Source organism: Pseudophryne corroboree, chromosome 10, assembly GCF_028390025.1.
Source record: "Pseudophryne corroboree isolate aPseCor3 chromosome 10, aPseCor3.hap2, whole genome shotgun sequence".
In the NCBI taxonomy this organism is placed as follows: domain Eukaryota; kingdom Metazoa; phylum Chordata; class Amphibia; order Anura; family Myobatrachidae; genus Pseudophryne; species Pseudophryne corroboree.
The window spans coordinates 175,603,147-175,622,414 of record NC_086453.1 but is presented as its reverse complement, the minus strand read 5'-3'; the positions used below and the strand labels follow the sequence as shown (position 1 = coordinate 175,622,414).

The 19,268-nt window shown below is 47.1% G+C and overlaps 1 protein-coding gene across 2 annotated transcripts in view; it reads right to left on the bottom strand.

The window, feature by feature from the left end:
* The window catches only part of PPIH (peptidylprolyl isomerase H), a 305,388-nt gene extending 288,386 nt beyond the window's left edge, over window positions 1-17,002 (bottom strand). The window contains exon 1 of one of the 2 annotated variants that reach the window (XM_063941659.1): window positions 16,874-17,002. In XM_063941659.1, coding sequence (XP_063797729.1) covers window positions 16,874-16,939 — 66 coding nt within the window. In that variant the 5' untranslated portion in view covers window positions 16,940-17,002. The remainder of the gene's footprint in view (window positions 1-16,873) is intronic. The other variant, XM_063941658.1, reaches the window with a different exon arrangement.
* Between the last annotated feature and the right edge of the window lie 2,266 nt (window positions 17,003-19,268).

Below are 19,268 nucleotides of genomic sequence, written 5' to 3'. Positions count from 1 at the left end.
TACTGCGCCTAAATTTAGTGCCCCCCCTCTCTTTTTTACCCTTCTGTAGTATTCTCAGACTGCAGGGGAGAGCCAGGGAGCTTCCTTCCAGCGGAACGGTGAGGGAAAAATGGCGCCAGTGTGCTGAGGGAGAAGCCCCGCCCCCTTTTCGGCGGACTTTCTCCCGCTTTTTCTGTGATACTGGCAGGGGTAATTTTACATCTATATAGCCTCTGGGACTATATATGATGTATATTTTGCCAGCCAAGGTGTTATTTATTGCCCTCAGGGCACCCCCCCGCCCTGCACCCATCAGTGACCGAAGTGTGAGGTGTACATGAGGAGCAATGGCGCACAGCTGCAGTGCTGTGCGCTACCTTGGTGAAGACCGAAGTCTTCTGCCGCTGATTTTCCGGACCTTCTTCGTGCTTCTGGCTCTGTAAGGGGGACGGCGGCGCGGCTACGGGAACGAACACCAAGGTCGGGTCCTGCGGTCGATCCCTCTGGAGCTAATGGTGTCCAGTAGCCTAAGAAGCCCAAACTACCACCTGTTAGGTAGGTTCGCTTCTTCTCCCCTTAGTCCCTCGCTGCAGTGAGTCTGTTGCCAGCAGATCTCACTGAAAATAAAAAACCTAAATATACTTTCTTTCTAGGTGCTCAGGAGAGCCCCTAGTGTGCATCCAGCTCGGCCGGGCACAAGAATCTAACTGAGGTCTGGAGGAGGGTCTTAGTGGGAGGAGCCAGTGCACACCAGTAGTCTAAAAGCTTTCTTTATAGTTGTGCCCAGTCTCCGGCGGAGCCGCTAATCCCCATGGTCCTTACGGAGTCCCCAGCATCCACTTAGGACGTTAGAGAAAAGGAAATGCATTGTGGGCTTTAATTCTCTCTGTGTTAATGGAGAATTTGTGAATATTGTGTCAATCCATCCCTATATATTTCTAAGCACTGTCTCATCTTCAAATAACTTTGCTGAAGGTAAGTGCAACTGACGTAAAACAGTTTATGGATGCCCAGGTACAGAACAGCATGAAGTAGTAGCAAAATAAACAAAAACTGTGGGGCGTAAAGTAATATCGGAGACGTGTATTTATTTCATTGTGGCACCACCATGAAAGGAAAAGGGCATTTTTATACACATAAGGTACCAGTCATAATCAAAAGAAAAGTACTGAGCATTCAGGAGAAGGTAATATATGATACATTTTTGACTAAACAGCATTTGTACATTTAAGCTATACTCTCTTGTAGTCAAGTTTAAAATATAGAACTTGTTTTTCTTTTTTCTTTAGCACTTATTAATCTAGATCACCTGTGGAACAAGAGCCACTAATAATTTTATTAAAATAAACATTTCTGATGTGTCATACATATATATTCACAATTGTATTAATCAGTGTATACATATGTGTATATGAACATACAGTTCTTGTCCATTATTGCAATCACTGAGGTTTTCAGACACCCAAATGCATGTCTTAACCCGGAGGTACCCAAGTACTGATCCAGCCACTGAAGCAGAGGGTCAAACAAGTGAATTATTGCTTCATTTAGCCATACATGCATAGTGTTCACTCTAGGCTGTTTTAGCAGGGCGCCGCGCCCTGCCCGTTTTTTAGCAGGCAAAACCCGCCCTGCCCCTTTTGCGGCGCCCTGCTAGAACAGCCGCCCGCTTCCTGCCCTCCCGGCGTGTATAGATGCCGTGCGCATGCGCGCGGCATCCATTCACGCATTGGGAGAGAGCTGGGGGAAGCCCAGCACCGACGGAGGTGCTGAGCACGCCCCCAACAGTGACGTCGCTGGCCACAGACGCTCTCTATAGTAGCGTCTGTGGGCCGCACCGCGCCCTAAAATGACGTAAGCGTGGCTACGCCTCCTAATTTGCGTGGCCACGCCCCCATTTCGGGCACGTGCGCGGATATGCCCCCGGAGTCCGGCGCCATGCCCCTTTTCACTCCTAGAGTGAACACTACATGCAGGTGTCCTAACAGACGGAAACTAAAGGGGCTTGCAAACGGTGCGATTCTGGCTATGAACAATTTTAGCGTAACGATTTTCCTTGAAGCTCCCGGAGTCCAGAACCAATGATATTGATTATAAACACTGAACGACTTTGGCTACACAGTGGGCTGGAAAGTCAGAGGGGTTGGGTGGGCCTTCCGGGGGGAATAATAATTTGTCGTTGGCTTATATCATTAGTAACATACACAGACAAATGATATGCACTAAGCCAAAACAGAGTGTGCATGCACAGTCTATTTTTTCCAGCGATGACGATAGGTGGGAACGCGCATCGTTCAATGTTGGTTCTATACACACGATATGATATGAACTAGTTTTGCTAACAATATAGACTATATAGTCTATATTGTTAGCTCATACCGATCCGCATGTATGCGGCTTAACTTTTCTTACCCTTGTTCCAGATCATTTACAACTCTACTGCAGCCTGTTATCAGTTGGAAGATGACTGCAGACACACGAGTCAACCGGCGTTTACTTCCAATCAAATATTGGGGGGGAAAATATCCAGTGAATTTTAATGAGACCATTACTGGTCATTAGCTGTGTTTTTATCCCACAGCTTCAACTGGCTGATATCAGTGTGTGCATTACTTTGCACACAAAAGAAGCCCAGTCCTATCAAATGTACTTCACCAGAGTAAACAAGGTTTTATTTTATTTTAGATGTTTTAACTTATATTTATATACTGGTTTATTTATGTCTTTCAATGAACCGTACTTATGGGCTGCCTACACGGCGAATAGAGCGTTGTTATGATACTGTACATTAAAATAAAAAAATCCCAACAGCCTCTAATGTGGTAAGTTTCTACACAACCTTCACACCTTACACATAGACTATAATTTCTCAACTACCCTCATTACTTGGCCTACACTTGATGCTGCTCATTTGGCCTACAGAAAACCAAGGAGCTGCATGTTGTGCTTAACTCAAAGCAGAGTCTATTGCAGTGGTTCACAAACTTTTTTGAATCACGACGCCCTAGAGTATCAGAATGTTTTTCACGGCACCACCAGGCCAAAAGTTTTAAGAGGAAATATTAAATTAAGTAAATTGAGTTTATACGTCATCCTTAGGTTCAGTTATAAGGTAAGGGACAAAGGGCCTAATTCAGATCTTATCGCAGCAGTAAATTTGTTAGCTAATGGGCAAAACCATGTGCACTCCAGGGGGTGGCAGATATAACATGTGCAGAGTGTTAGATTTGGGTGGTGTGTGTGTTCGAACTGATAATAGGATTTTAATTACCTACCGGTAAATTCTTTACTCGTAGTCCATAAAGGATGCTGGGATCCACATTAGTACCATGGGGTATAGACTGGTCCACCAGGAGCAATTGGCACTAAGAGTTTGAGAGTATGGGCTGGCTCCTCCCTCTACCAGACTCAGTCTAGAAACTGTGACCGAGGAGACAGACATCTTCGAGAGAAGGAATTACACAGATAGTGGCGAGATTCATACCAGCTCACACATACAAGGCAAACCAAGCTAACGAGCTTGATACTCAGCAACAGCTAAAACATTATTTAACCAATTAACAAGGCAGTACTTAACTAAGAACAAAGTCGTACTGTACCAGATAACCGCTGCAGGATAACGAATCGCTGGGCGGGCGCCCAGCATCCTCTACTGACTACGAGAAAAGGATTTACCGGTAGGTAAATGAAATCCTATTTTCTCTTACGTCCTAGAGGATGCTGGGGTCCACATTAGTACCACGGGGATGTACCAAAGCTCCCAGAACGGGAGGGAGAGCGCGGAGGCTCCTGCAGAACTGATTGACCAAACTTTAGGTCCTCAGAGGCCAAAGGATCGAACTTGTAGAGTTTAGAAAAAATAGGATTTTGGTACTTACCAGGTAAATCCTTTTCTTTGAATCCATAGGGGGCACTGGAGTACTCTTGGGTTATGGACTGGGCGTAGCCGGAATGGCACATATTTAAATATTTAAATTAGTAACTGGCCATCCCCTCCATAATCCCATAGAGCCTTCAGTATTTTTACTGGGCCGAACAGGAGTGATAGAGAGGATGAACCATAGAGAATTACATATAACATTATATGAACCTATAACATTATAATATAATGGTCAACCCTAAAGTTGACACATAACGGAACTGAAAACAATCAGTTGATACCATAACATCGAATGCATTGGTGATAAAGTGTTACCATAAGATCCACAGACCTTACCACAAGACAGGTAAACTGCTCTGGGTGGGCGTCCAGTGCCCCCTATGGATTCAAAGAAAAGGATTTACCTGGTAAGTACCAAAATCCTATTTTCTTTTTCATCCACTAGGGGTCACTGGAGTACTCTTGGGACGTACCAAAGTTTCCCCCTTGGGCGGGAGAGCAGTTTGTCACCTGTAACACTAGACGGCCAAAGCTAAATGCTCATGCCGCAAACGTAGCCAATCTGTAAAAGCGCACCAACATGCGCACTGATGGTCATGCACCGATGACCATGTAGCAGCTCGTCTACGCTGTTTCGTAGAAACTTCACGACCTGCTGCTCATGACGTTCCCAAAGAACGTATGGAATGGTCTGACACTGATGTAGGCGGTTGAAGCCCGCTTATGACGTTCACTAGAATGTTTGGAATGGTCTGACCCTGATGTAGGCGTTGTAGCCTATTATGAAGCTAAGCCTGACGTATGACATAAGGACTGCTTGGAAGCTTGTAAAGCCATCTTCACTACATTATAGAGAACAATGTGTCTGTTCTACGTACAATTGTTTGGGTTACATAAACGCATAGTGCGCGTACCACATTCAAAGTAACTTAAGTTCTCGAACATATTGATTACCGAGGAACTACATTAGTTAATTGATGCGTGACATTATACGATCTTTGACTGGAACACGGAATTTGTGCGAAGTTCCGCCCTATGACCATAAAACACCAGATTTGGGGCCTTGTCATGCAAGCCACCCTATGTTAAAACACGCCTTGCTGAGATGCTAAGGCTAAGAGAAAAGTGTTTACCAATTGATAAACGTAACATCCACTTGTTGTAAGAATTCAACAAATGAAGACTGTAAATAAAAACCCTAAAACCAGATCACGTCCCCTGGCGCTGTGGGTGGTAAAACCAGATCACGTCCCATGGCGCTGTAGGTGGTATAAATGGAGGTCATCTGAGGACACCGTGCAGGAAAGTGTGTACAATCGGCAAAGGAGCCAAACACCTTTGCAGGTAAATTGACATGCCGAGACCTGCACCTTGAGTGTAGAATATAATCCTTCACCAAACCCAGTATGTAAAAATATTAAAAGACGGGATAACTTGAAAATGATGTTGGAAACTTCTGAGCGTCACACCAACCTATAGAGGCACGCTAAACCTTGTAATAATGAGCTGCCGTACTGGCTTCCCAGCCCCTAACATGGTTTGTATACCAGATTCTGGAAAGCCATCCGTTCTTGAGAGCGCTTTGAACAGCCACCCCGTCAAACGCTGCCGCGCTAAATCGGGGTAAAAGAACTGACCCTAGTGGGACAGGTCCGGACGTGGCGAGAGCGGTGAAGGATCGGCTGCGAGTAGTTCGCGGAGATCCAAGAATCATGGCCTCCGAGGCCAATGTGGCGCCACTAGTATGACTGTCATGGAGTCTTGTATGATCCATTTTAGTACCCGAGGAAGCAGCGTAACCGTTGTAACAGATCCACAATGCTGTACAGCCACGCGATCGTGAGAGCATCAGAGCATCTACAGCTGCTGCCTTCGGAGCCCTTGTACTGGACACATACTGGGATGGACACATACTTTGATGTTTTTTTTTTTTTTTTTTTTTTTTTTTTTGCGAGATGCCAATAGATACCCCTGTGGGTAACTCCACCGCTGGACCAACATCTGGAACACTTAAGAATTCAATGCTCAGTGTCCTGGAATAAGCTGCCTTCCAGCTGTTCACTCCCAGAATGAACATGGAGCAGCTTGCCGCATGGTCATGCGACTTCGATTCCGTCCTTGATCGGTGATGTATGCGATCGCCCTTGTGTTGTCTGACCGCACTTGGACAGTCTGAGAACGGAGCATGTGGCCCACTTGCCGCAGCGCGTTTGACCGAAATCTCCGTGATTTGTGAAGTTAATCATTTGGGACCCCAGGTCCCCAACCTCTGAGACTAGCGTTCATATTTAGAATTATCCAATTCCAGACGCCGAACATTGTCCCTGCGGTAAAATGATGTACTTGGAGCCACTAGAGTAGTGAAACTCTGGCCCTTAGAGACAACCGTACTATTTGATGAACTTGTAGGAGCGTGCAAGAACTTCCAGGTGAAAATGACCTGAGTGACTCCTTGCGAAGTAGAGTGCGTCGAAAGACGTCACTCTCCTTACCAATAGGCAAAAGGCAAAACGGATCAAGACCGTCCGTGGCTTGCGTACGAACTGTACGTGATGACGAACAGTTTGTGTGGTATGTTCAGGCAGGTAAATCCGTGTAATCACGGAATTATCCCTATGCATGAGTCCGTTGTTACGGAATGAGGCTTGATATCTCTAGGTTAACAATCTAACCGTGCTGAACGACACCCTTGTACGTTAGTAAGGGCCGTTGCATGACAAAGTTTTGAGACGGAGCTTTAATGAGCAGATCTGCAAAACACTGAACTGTTATCACTTCCAGGGATGAGCTATCACGATAGCCATTACATATGACAACCCTAGGCGCCATACGAAGCCAAAACGGTAGCGCTTGAAAACGAGAATGGTTTTTACTGCCAACTTAAGTAGGCCTGATGCGTCTAAAAGTACTTATTCTTGTTGAAATCCAGAATCACTGTAATTTTCAACCTGTAGTCACCAACTGCAGGTATTCATGAATGTGTAGTATAAGCGACGCCCTGATTGACCTGAAGGGTCAGTATCGGACTGACAGATTCAGCCAGCTTTGGAACTACCCCAAACTGGAATAATGTTGTTGACTGCAGTCAAAGTGCTCAATCTACTAGAGCTTGTATGGCGGTGTGCAGAACCGCGTCTTATGACCCAGGCAGACCCGTCTTGCAAATTGCAATGGTGGAAAACAATCAACCTTTGTCTGGTAAACTGCGAACCCAAAAATTGCGGATCCCCCAACTGTGGATGCCCACAACTGACGATCGGCGATGGCCTGGAAACTCATTCTAGCCCTGGCTTTTCAGTGGCTTAGCTGTAAACGCCACTGAAACCCTGATTAAAGATGCCTGGAAGTAGGTGGCAGCACTTTAACCGTATATTGACGACAATCAGACAAGTAGAGGTTATCGAAAACCACGTTCACTACCACCTGACCCGCCTGTGGCTGTTTCTGTAGCACGGGCCCGAAAGGACCGAGATGTAACGACTATATCCTGAATCTATTTATTCAGGAATTTGTCCAAGACAGGACGAAACATGTGGGCAGCGTAAGGTAATGTTTCTATTCTCGTTTAGAAACGGACACCGTCCTGTTAAGCACGTAGCGGGGGGAAAAAACACGTCGTGCCGCACTAGTGAAACTGAAAAGCGAGAACTAAACTGGCTGACGTCCACAGAAACTGTACCTAGATATTGAGCAGATCCACAAGTGTGATCAGCGAGAAGCGTAAGGTGTGCTTCTTGTAGGGCAAACGTGAACGGTTTTACCATGCAACCACTGCCCTGTTAAGCCGAAACCGGGCCCAAACCAGGTTAAACAACAGCCCTACTGCTGTATACTGTAGGACACACTGCGACGGGTATCTCTGAAACTGTCAAATTAGAAAACAATAATAACAATTGTTCACAGTCAGTATATACGCCAGCCTCCCCCAACGAGGAACGGCAATAGTGCGTATGTGCAGTCTTATTTGTCCGACGGACTCTGCAGCGAAGCTGCTATGTCTTAGCCTTACTCCTAATGTACACGGACAAACAAGTACAGAAGGATAGACCAGTACCGTGACTTAGTAACACGTAAATAAAGTGTGTATAAATCTACATTACAGCACACGTGTTCATCTTGTGCTGTACAAAACCAAGAAAATAAAATTCCTAACAACACCCCGGCTCCTCTAGAGGCCGAGTGTTGTAGGGCAGCAACTTCCTGGTAAGAACCAGGAAGTAATGTTAAAATGGTGTCCGGCCATGTGCTTGCTTAGTGCAAGATTGCTGATACACCAAGTTCCATATATATATATATATATATATATATAAATATAAACACATAGATATATATTAATACATGCATATACACAGACACTGTATACTATCAGTGTGTAAACACCCAAACACATATACACACACACATATATATATATATATATAAATATATATATATATATATATATATATATATATATATATATATATACACACACAACAGTTATATTGTATATGTAACAGAGACTCTGATATTGGCCACAGGCTTAAAATTCCTGATGATTTTGCTGCCTAAACGCAGCTTAGTTATTGGGGCCTCCCTGCGGGCTTCCACCCCCCCTCTCTCCTGCAGAAGAGTATTATTTGCAGGTGCAGCCTTTATTATGGCTGACGATTTCCCCCACACTGCTCCCCCCCCCCGTTGTTCAGCAGACGGGAGATGGGGAGTGCAAGTCTTACCGACTGCACGTCGGAGATTGGTGAGCGGCTGCCAGAGCGGACCGCGGCAGCAGCTGTCCGCGGTCAGCTCGGCCGCACACCCCATCAGAGCCGTACAAGGGTAGGGAGGAGGACGGATCGGCGAGACGGGGAGCGGCGAGCGTTCTGGCGGTAGTGGCGGGAGCTGCTCGCTAGCTACCCCTGCAAGCGGCCAGCGGCGCCAGGTGACCCAGGAATCGTCGAGCGGCCTGCGCAGTGCCGGGGTTCGCTCGCTGGCTCCCTGCAAGTGAAGAATTAGCAAGGGATTTTACAAGTGGCAGGCAGCAGGGGAACATTTACAGTTACTGTATATAAATACACACAGTCCCCACATAATGGGCGGCAGCGTGAGCTGACCAGCCGCAATAGATCGAAAAAGTAAGTAAGTGAGCGGCGGCAGTGAGAGCTGCCTACCGCTCAGTACCTGCACCACCTGCGGAGGCCATGACGGGACTTTTCTGTAAGCGCCGTCCTGCGTCCTTGTGCAGCCCGTGGCTGCAATCAGCTGCGCTGATTTTAGTCAATGGTGGGGCCCTTTGTATGAGCGCCGGCAAACCATCTGCTGCTAATGCAGCACCAATGATCCCTAACCCGAACTTCTCTGATAAGTTGGGAAGGGATCAGGTAGAAAAAACAAAAATAATCTTGCTTGAAGAATCACAGGACATTCAGTCCTCAGTACCTTCCGCTAGAGGCACAGAAAAATACTGAAGGCTCTATGGCAGAGGTTCCCAAACTGTGTGCCGTGGCTCCCTGGGGTGCCTCGGGTTGGTGGTCCAGGACCAATTCAAATTATTCATGGTCAATGTAATAGGCAAAACCAGTGCTGGTGGCTGCCAGTCATAAAATATGTGGCAAAACAGAAGCAAATCTTGTCCCTCACCACACAACTGACCCTAAGGATGACATATAAATTATAAACGCGATCTACTTAATGTAATATCTATTTTTAAATTTCTCAATAAGAGATTTTTGGCCTAGGGGAGCTGTGAAAAAAATTCTGATATTCTAGGGCGCCGTGATTAAAAAAAGTTTGGAAACCACTGCTCTATGGGATTATGGAGGGGATGGCCAGTTACTAATTTAAATATTTAAATATGTGCCATTTCCGGCTACGCCCAGTCCATAACCCAAGAGTACTCCAGAGACCCCTAGTGGATGAAAAAGAAAGTGTTCGACCCTGACCAAGTAGCTGCTCGGCAAAGCTGTAAAGCAGAGACATCCCAGGCAGCCACCCAGGAAGACCCCACCTTACGAGTAGAGTGGGCCTTAACAGATTTTGGACACGGCAATCCTGCTGTAGAATACACATGCTGGATAGTGAACCTAATCCAACGCGAAAACGTCTGCTTAGAAGCAGGACACCAACCAATTTTCTTGGGATCATACAGGACAAACAGAAAGTCCGATTTTCTGTGACGAGCATAGATTTCTAGAGCCCTTACAACATCCAAGGACTTTGATGGAATTTAGGAATCAGTAGCAACTGCCACCACAATAGGTTGATTGATATGAAAAGCTGACACAACCTTAGGAAGAAACTGCTGACGTGTCCGGAGCTCAGCTCTATCTTCCTGAAAGATCAAGTAGGGGCTCTTACAAGACAAAGCCCCCAACTCCAACACGCGTCTAGCAGAAGCCAAGGCCAACAAAGTGACAGCCTTCCACGTGAGAAACTTGACCTCAACCTCCTGTAGAGGTTCGAACCAATCCGATTGGAGGAACTGTAACACCATGTTAAGATCCCAGGGTGCCGTAGGTGGCACAAAGGGAGGCTGGATGTGCAGAACCCCTTTCAAGAAAGTCTGAACCTCAGGGAGGGAAGCCAATTGTTTCTGGAAGAAAATGGATAAGGTCGAAATCTGGACCTTTACGGATCCCAACCTCAGGCCCATATCCACACCTGCTTGCAGGAAGAGGAGACACCGACCAAGTTGAAATTCCACCTTAGGAAACTTCTTGGATTCACACCAAGACACATACATTTCCAAATGCGATGGTAATGTTTAGAGGTTACTCCTTTCCTAGCCTGTATCAGGGTAGGAATAACCTTGCTCGGAATACACTTTCGGGCTAAGATCTGGCGTTCAACCGCCATGCCGTCAAACGTAGCCGCGGTAAGTCTTGATAAGTGAACGGCCCCTGCTGCAGAAGGTCCTCGCGAAGAGGAAGAGGCCTCGGATCTTCCAGCAGTAAGTCCAGAAGATCCGCGGACCAAGCCCTTCTTGGCCAGTCCGGAGCAATGAGAATTGCCTGAACCCTTGTTCTCTTTATGAGTTTTAGAACTCTTGGAATGAGTGGAAGTGGAGGGAACACGTACACTGACTTGAACACCCACAGAGTTACCAGGGCATCCACCGCCACTGCTTGTGGGTCTCTCAACCTAGAACAGTACCTCAAAAAAATTTTGCTGAGACATGAGGCCATCATGTCTATTTGAAGCACGCCCCAACGACAGGTCACGTCTGTGAACACCTCCGGATGGAGTCCCCATTCTCCTGGATGGAGATAGTGTCTGCTGAGGAAGTCCACTTCCCAGTTGTCCACTCCTGGAAGGAAGATCGCTGACAGCGCCAATGCGTGCCTTTCTGCCCAGAGGAGGATTCTTTTTACTTCTGACATTGCAGCTCCGCTCTTTGTTACTCCCTGTCGGTTTATGCAGGCCACCGTCGTTGCATTGTCCGACTGTACATGAATGTCCCGATCATGTAGAAGATGTGCCGCTTGGCGAAGACCGTTGTACAGAGCTCTTAGTTCCAGAATGTTTATTGAAAGAATGGCTTCCAAAGTTGACCATCTTCCCTGGAAGGTTTCCTTCTGGGTGACTGCTCCCCAACCTCTAAAACTTGCATCCGTGGTTAGAAGGATCCAGTTCTGAACTCCGAAACTGCGGCCCTCCAGAAGGTGAGGCATTTGCAGCCATCAGAAGAGTGAAATCCTTGCCTTCGGTGAGAGACGTATCCTCTGGTGCATGTGCAGATGAGGTCCCGACCATTTGTCCAGGAGATCCAGCTGGAAGGGTCGAGCATGGAATCTTCCGTACGGTAGAGCTTCGTAAGAGGCCACCATCTTCCTCAGAAGGCAAATGCACTGATGAACCGATAACCGGGCAGGCTTCAAAACATCCCGGACCATTGATTGCATCACCAATGCTTTCTCCACTGGTAGAAACACTCTCTGCATTTCCGTGTCGAGGATCATCCCCAGGAAAGATAATCTCCCTGTCGGTTCCAAATGTGACTTTGGAAGGTTCAGGATCCAACCGTGATCCCTGAGCAGTCGAGTCATGAGAGCAATGGATTGCAACAACCTCTCCCTGGACACTGCCTTTATCAGCAGATAGTCCAGGTATGGAATTATGGGGGTAATTCCAAGTTGATCGCAGCAGGAATTTTGTTAGCAGTTGGGCAAAACCATGTGCACTGCAGGGGAGGCAGATATAACATGTGCAGAGAGAGTTAGATTTGGGTGTGGTGTGTTCAATCTGCAATCTAAATTGCAGTGTAAATATAAAGCAGCCAGTATTTACCCTGCACAGAAACAAAATAACCCACCCAAATCTAACTCTCTCTGCACATGTTATATCTGCCTCCCCTGCAGTGCACATGGTTTTACCCAATTGCTAACAAAGATCCTGCTGCGATCAACTCAGAATTACCCCCTATGTTCACTCCCTGCCTGCTGCGGAGAACCATCACCTCTGCCATCACCTTGGTGAACACCCTCGGTGCCGTGGAAGGCCGAATGGCAGTGTCTGGAACTGATAGTGACAGTCTAACAGTGCGAATCGGAGATAAGCCTGATGTGGCGGCCAAATCGGAATGTGGAGGTACGCATCCTTGATATCTAGGGACACCAGGAACTCCCCCTCCTCCGGACCTGAGATCACCGCTTTCAGAGACTCCATTTTGAAGTTGAACTCCCTCAGATAGGGGTTCAACATTATCTAATTAAAAATTGGCCTGACCGAACCATCCGGCTTTGGTACCACGAAAAGGTTCGAATAGTAACCCTTTGTTTTGCATCTGAGGTGGAACTGGTATAATGACCTGTGACTTTTCCAATTTTTGGATGGCTTCCTGAAGGACAGCCCTGTCTGCCAGCAAAGCTGGTAAGCCTGATTTGAAGAATAGGTGAGGCGGGAGTTCTTGAAACACCAGCCTGTACCCCAGGGACACAATATTCTGCACCCGGGGGTCCAGGCCAGACGACACCCACACATCTGAACCTCGCCCCCACCAGCCTTTCCTCCAGGCCATGCGGTCCACCATCATGCTGAGGATTTTGATGTACCAGAAGCAGGCTTCTGGTCCCGGAAAACTGCAGCCGCAGGTTTTTGGGATTTTGCCCGACCTCCTCTAAAGAAGGTGTTAGACGGCTTGGTCTTTCTTGTTTTAGCTGTCCGAAAGAACTATGACGTAGCTGAAGAAAAGGGTTTCTTCGTAGCAGGCGCAGCTGAGGGAAGAAAAGGAGACTTACCACGCAGTTGCCGTGGAAATCCACACATCCAATGCTTCCCCAAATAGAGCCTGACCTGTGTAGGGTAGATTCTCCACACCTCTCCTGGATTCCGCGTCGGCAGACCATTGGCGTAGCCAGAGTCCTCTATGAGCTGAGACAGACATGGAAGATATCCCTGCAGCCATCGAACCCAGGTCCTTCATGGATTCCACCATAAATCCTGCAGAATCCTGTATGTTACGTAAAAACAATTCAACTTCACTTTTATCCATTGTATCCAATTCCTCAAGTAATGTGCCTGACCACTTTACTATAGCTTTAGAGATCCATGCACAGGCAATAGTAGGTCGTAGTATCATCCCTGAAGCCGTGTATATAGATTTAAGCGTAGTGTCAATTTTGCGATCAGCCGGTTCTTTTAACGCGGTAGATCCCGAGACAGGTAAAACCACCTTCTTTGACAGTCTGGAAACAGATGCGTCAACTATGGGTGGGTTTTCCCATTTCTTTCTATCCTCCTCAGGGAAAGGAAAAGCAACCAGAACCTTCCCTGGAATCTGGAAAAAAAAATTCCAGGTTTTCCCAGGATTTTTCAAATATAGCGTTTAATTCTGTAGACCAGGATTTTTCAACCAGTGTGCCGTGGCATACTAGTGTGCCGCGACCAGTTGCAAGGTGTGCCGCGGAGCCAGAGCAGCTTCCTGCACCTTCAGAGTCAACTGTTGGCCCAGGCTCTTCTTAGAGGATCAGTCGTGTTCCAACTGTGACGTATGCCTTGAAGACGCAGCGGTGTGATATCATAGGTCACGGCTGCCGCATCTCACCACCCAGCCAGCCCACCCACCTGCGCATACACAGCTTTTCTTGCCCACCCACATCAACACCTGCCAGACCGCCCGCTGCTCAGTATTCGCAGCACTCCATTATGAACAACCCCCGCCACTGAGGGACAGGGAGGAGGACAGCTGACCGGTAGGGGCTAATATTTGTTGTTGTTTTTTTCTCCTGTGGAGAACAACAGGATTTATGTGGGGAGAATAAGGATTTATGGATTATGGGGGGAACAATGTGAATAATTCATGTGGGGAGCAATAGGATTTATGTAGAGAGAAATATGATTTATGTGGGGAGCAATGTGATTGTTTTTCCTGTGTAGGCCAATGTATGTGTGGATATTTTTTACTATGAGGGCCAATGTGTGTTTTTTGTTTTTTTCTGTGGGAACTGATGGTGTGCCTTGGCAATTTTAAATATTGTTCGGAGTGCCGAGAGTACAAAAAGGTTGAAAATCACTGCTATAGACGCAGGGAAGGTTAGCAAGGCTTTCTTATTATCCGTGAAGTAAGCCTCAACCTGCTCGGGTGTTCTGTCAGCAATATTTAACACATCTCTAATGGCCTCAATCATCAACTGCACCCCTTTTGCAAGAGATGCCGCCCTCCGCAGCACATCCCCATCACCGTCTTCCGTGTCAGAATCGGTATCCGTGTCATCTTGCATAATCTGGGCAAGAGCACGTTTCTGAGGGTGCACGCTAGAGGGGCCTGACGGAACAGCACCAGACCAAACCCCCCATAGAGGTCTGTAAAACCCGAGTTGCAGTCTCAGTCTGTGCTACCCTAGTAGAAATCTGAGAAATCATACTCTTAATAGAGGCTAACCACTTGGGTTCCTTTGCAGGGATCTGTGATAAAACAGTACAATCCTGAGTATATGGAATGGGATCGTCCTGAGAGGAATTATCCTCTGCAGCATATGACACATAGTCCCTAGACATGGCATTTGGAAACAGCAAACATTCCACACACACACAGGGAAATGACAGGCACAGTTTCCCCCCAAGAATGCCAAGAGAGACACAGAGATTGGAGCCAACCCACACACAGCGCTTTTCAGATAGAGAGAAGCCCCTATCTAGCGCTTACTGTGCACCTTAATAGGTTACACAGTATTCGCACAGCCTTCCCCCCTTCTACAACCCTTGGTACCATACAAGACAGCTGAAGTTGAAATGGAGGGACAGCTCTCCCTGTTAGCGTCTCCACATTGATCTGCAGGCAGGAAAAATGGCGCTGAACTCGGCTGGGTCCGCTCTGAGGAGAAGCTCCGCCCCTTTCAATGCTCTGCTTCCCGCTCTACTGTTCTTTATACTGGCCTGAAAAAAATGCTGGCAGTGAAACCGGGCCCCTGACAGACTTTACAACCAGTGTAGGGAATGGCGCTGGCTCAGGGCGCCCCTCACAGCACCGCACTAAGTACCGCTGAGCCTTCGGAGCGCCAGCTGTTGCCAGCAACCTCCCTGTGCCTAAAACCCTAAAGAAAACAATAAACCTAGAAGAACCCCTATGGAGCTCCCCTAGCTGTGACCGGATCCTCATGGCACATTTTCTAAACTGAGTCTGGTAGGAGGGGCATAGAGGAAGGAGCCAGCCCACACTCTCAAACTCTTAAAGTTCCAATGGCTCCTGGTGGACTCGTCTATACCCCATGGTACTAATGTGGACCCCAGCATCCTGTAGGACGTAAGAGAAATCTAAATTGCTATGTGAAAATAAAGAAGCCAGTGTTTACCCTGTACAGAAACAATATAACCCACCGAAATCTAACTCTCTTTGCAAATGTTATATCTGCCTCCCCCCCCTCCCCTTGCAGTGCACATGGTTTTGCCCATTAGCTAACAAATTTTCTGCTGCAATAAGATCTGAAATACCCCCAATATTTTCTTCTATTTGTCCACATAGTTTCTGATTGGCAGTCATCAACACTGGTTTTGCCTATTACGTTGACCATAAATAATTTTAATTGGTCCTGGACCACCCATCCAAGGCACCCCTGCAAGTTTCCCAGGGCACACCAAGGTGGCACGGCACACAGTTTGAGAACCACTGGTCTACTGTGTGAGGCACCTATTGAAACCAGGTAATGGAGATGCCTGCCAATTAGCTATACAGAAACATCAAACTTCTATTGGGCCCTACACACTTGCAGATCTCACTGCACGATATGAACGTTCTTGTTCATTAGTGTGTAGGCACAAACGATTAACGATGCGCGGCCCCGCACTCGTTAATCATTGGTGCCGGGTCACTCCCCCCGTCATCTACCCCACGGCGAAGGGTCGCCCTTCGGTCGTATCCGCCATCGGGCAGCTCGGCGGAGTATAGCAGAGTGTGTAGGGCCCTTAAGTGTGTAAAATTTAAAGATCTCTCACTGCAAATCTAAAATAAAAATTGTATATAACATCTCTTGGAGCATCTGAGTGGATCACCAATATTTGTGTATAAAACTACACTAACCAGCACTGGAAGCAAATGAATCACTCATGCTGCCCCAACTGTGCGTGCAATGTATAATAACAAATTCATAGCTACAGTGCAATGTTTTATTGTATTTGTATATAATGCCTGACGTCCTGCTCAGGCTCAGACTAGCCCACACAGGGAGACAGGTGAAATCCCCGATTGACATCTCGGTCTGTGGGCAGTGCACTTTATCAACACATTATTACTCTATTAGTTATAGTAAACGGAAAAGCAGGACCAAGGACTAGTGACTGGGCGCAGAATTGAAGGACCCTCACTGAAACCTTAATGACACAAGCCGACACTGGTCCTGCTGGTGCTGTTACAGTATGCCACATACTCCGATACGTCTGAATGAGGGATTTATTTTATATGCGCTTTAAACAGTTAATTTCATGGAACGCAATGAACTCTCTGCATGGCAGTGTCTGTAGAAGGGCGAGGACTATAGCATAGCATACAGGCAAGCGGTACATAAGGGTACAGCGGGAGCTCTAGCTCCGAGCACTGTACATTACCTGTCCCCCAATATTGATATCGAAGAACACGATGGGATTGTTAGGATTAGACGCCGGAACCGCCATGTCTGTCCTGGGCAGAGACGGAAGCGCTGAGAAGAATGAAACGTCATCTCCGAACGAAACCCGCACAACACATTGCGCATGCGCGATAGTGCGGCTAGGCAGGCAATGCGCATGCGTAGTAATGCGTATTGCAAACGGATCGGCAGGCAATGCGCATGCGTAGTAATATGGCGTCTCCTAGGGATGGTCATCGGTATGGTTGCCATCGATGGCGAAACTGTGAGTGACCATCGATCGTCACTAACTATGCTATGGTTTCACCCATCGATGGCCACCCCTGTTAGTTCTGTGAATGACCCGCGGGCCAATCACAGACCAGGGGCGTGTCTTCACGAGTGCTGTGGGCGGAGCTATACTCCGTGTCCCAGCATCTTTTTTTTTTTTTTTTTTAAACCAATTTGTACTTTAGGCAAAGCCATCGATGGAAAGAAACTATCTGGTTCTCTCCCATCGATGGCAAAACTATTCAACATCGGCCATAAACCATCGATGATTAGGTGGCCATCCCTACTATAATCAAAATCATCGGCAGGCAACAAAGGTGGTTATACACATCCCAGCATGCCCTACCACAGGTCTGCGGTTAGGATGTTCTAAAACTGTGGCAGGGCATGCTGGGATGTGATGTACCGCAACAGCTGGAGAGCCGCAGGTTGCCTACTGCTGCACTAGACGACCTGCTTACCATACCCTGCAACATTTCTCTTTAAAAAAAAAAAAAACAGTAGACTGCACTTGATTTAAGGGGACGGAACGACAGGTGAAGGGGGCGGGACCACCGGTGAAGGGTGCGTGAGACTGGCTAGCTGCTATAGCCTCACGGGTGTGGATCATAGGGTCGACCACACATAGGTTGACAGTGTCTAGGTCGACCACTATTGGTCAACATGGTTTCTAGGTCGACATGTACAAGGTGTACATAACAAAAGGTCAACATGAGTCTTCTTAAAAATGTTGGTGTCGTTTTCTCCGTAGAGTGATCAGGAAACCCCAATTAGTGCACCGTGTTCGCTTGCCATGCTTCGGGGAAGGAAGTTACAGTTCCCAATTATACACCACGTGGATCGTAAAGCATGGAAAAGTCAAAAAATGTGAAAACCTCATGTCGACCTTGTCATGTCCACCTGGAGACCATGTCGACCTACTGTCGTACAATAGTGGACGACCTAGACATTGTTGACCTAGAGACAGGACACTAGCCTCACAGAGGAGGGAGTACAGTCTCATAAACAACTTTATAAGACGGTGGGACAGCGAGTACATTTTACCTAGGCCTGTTGGAGGGTCCTGGGTGCCGCTGAACTCAGGGCAGGATTAACAATGGGGCGGATGGAGCTGCAGCTCCAAGCCCCCCCATCAAAACAGGCCCACAGGATATAATGTGCTGCTGCTGTAGACAGGAAAAAATGTTTTCCTGCTACAGCAACCTGCAATGACCGCCCGAGGCCCCTCCCCCCCTGCCCTCCGGCAAAGGGCTGTAAGCCCCCCTCACCTTCCTGTAGCACCGGCAGTACAAACGCCTCCGCACAAGAACTTCATGTTCTTACACATTGCGGCGCAGTGGAAGGCTTCACTAGCCCTCCCTGCGCTGCACACACAATGACGCAATGCCTCCTCTAAGCCAATAACACTCATTATTAGGCGCAAGCTTCCTTCAAATATAAACTGAACACTTAAAAATAAATAATTGTAATTGCTGCTCCCAACAGGTGATTTGGATTATCACCTAATTAAAGACAATATGGTTTGGGATAAATGAGAGCGCAAATGCAATTAATAAAATTGTATATACTTTAATAAATGCACATCATATAATAAACAAATTATAAAAACAAAATTATTCTAAAAAGTCATTCTAAAAAGTATTAGTGCTTGACACATCCCCAGAGGATTCCACAGAATATAAATGATCCGGTAATTGCCTGTAAATCAATTGCTGTCTCATGTATTGGTAGCTTTTTCCACTGTGTTTGGATAAGGTTCCACAGAGTAATATATGATGTTTTAGAAGTAATGTCTAATGCTCACCGCTGCTGGAGTTCAATAGCAATAAACTTCCCAATATCTGGTGCAGCGGGGGGAGGAAGAGCATACACCTCTCTGGATCCAAATGCCGTGTGAAGAGAGGGAGAGCGGCTGTCAGCAGCACCGCTCGCAATGTCCCTGTCAGCCCGTACTCCGACCTTCTGAGGAAACCGCTACACTGTGACAGCGGAGAAACGCGTAAAGGCTACCCCTGTAAGGACCACATTATTGTTCCGGGTTCTGTCTCCACTGTTCCACAGCCAGTCTACAGCCGCGCTCCTTCCTGCGTGTACCCTAAGAAAAA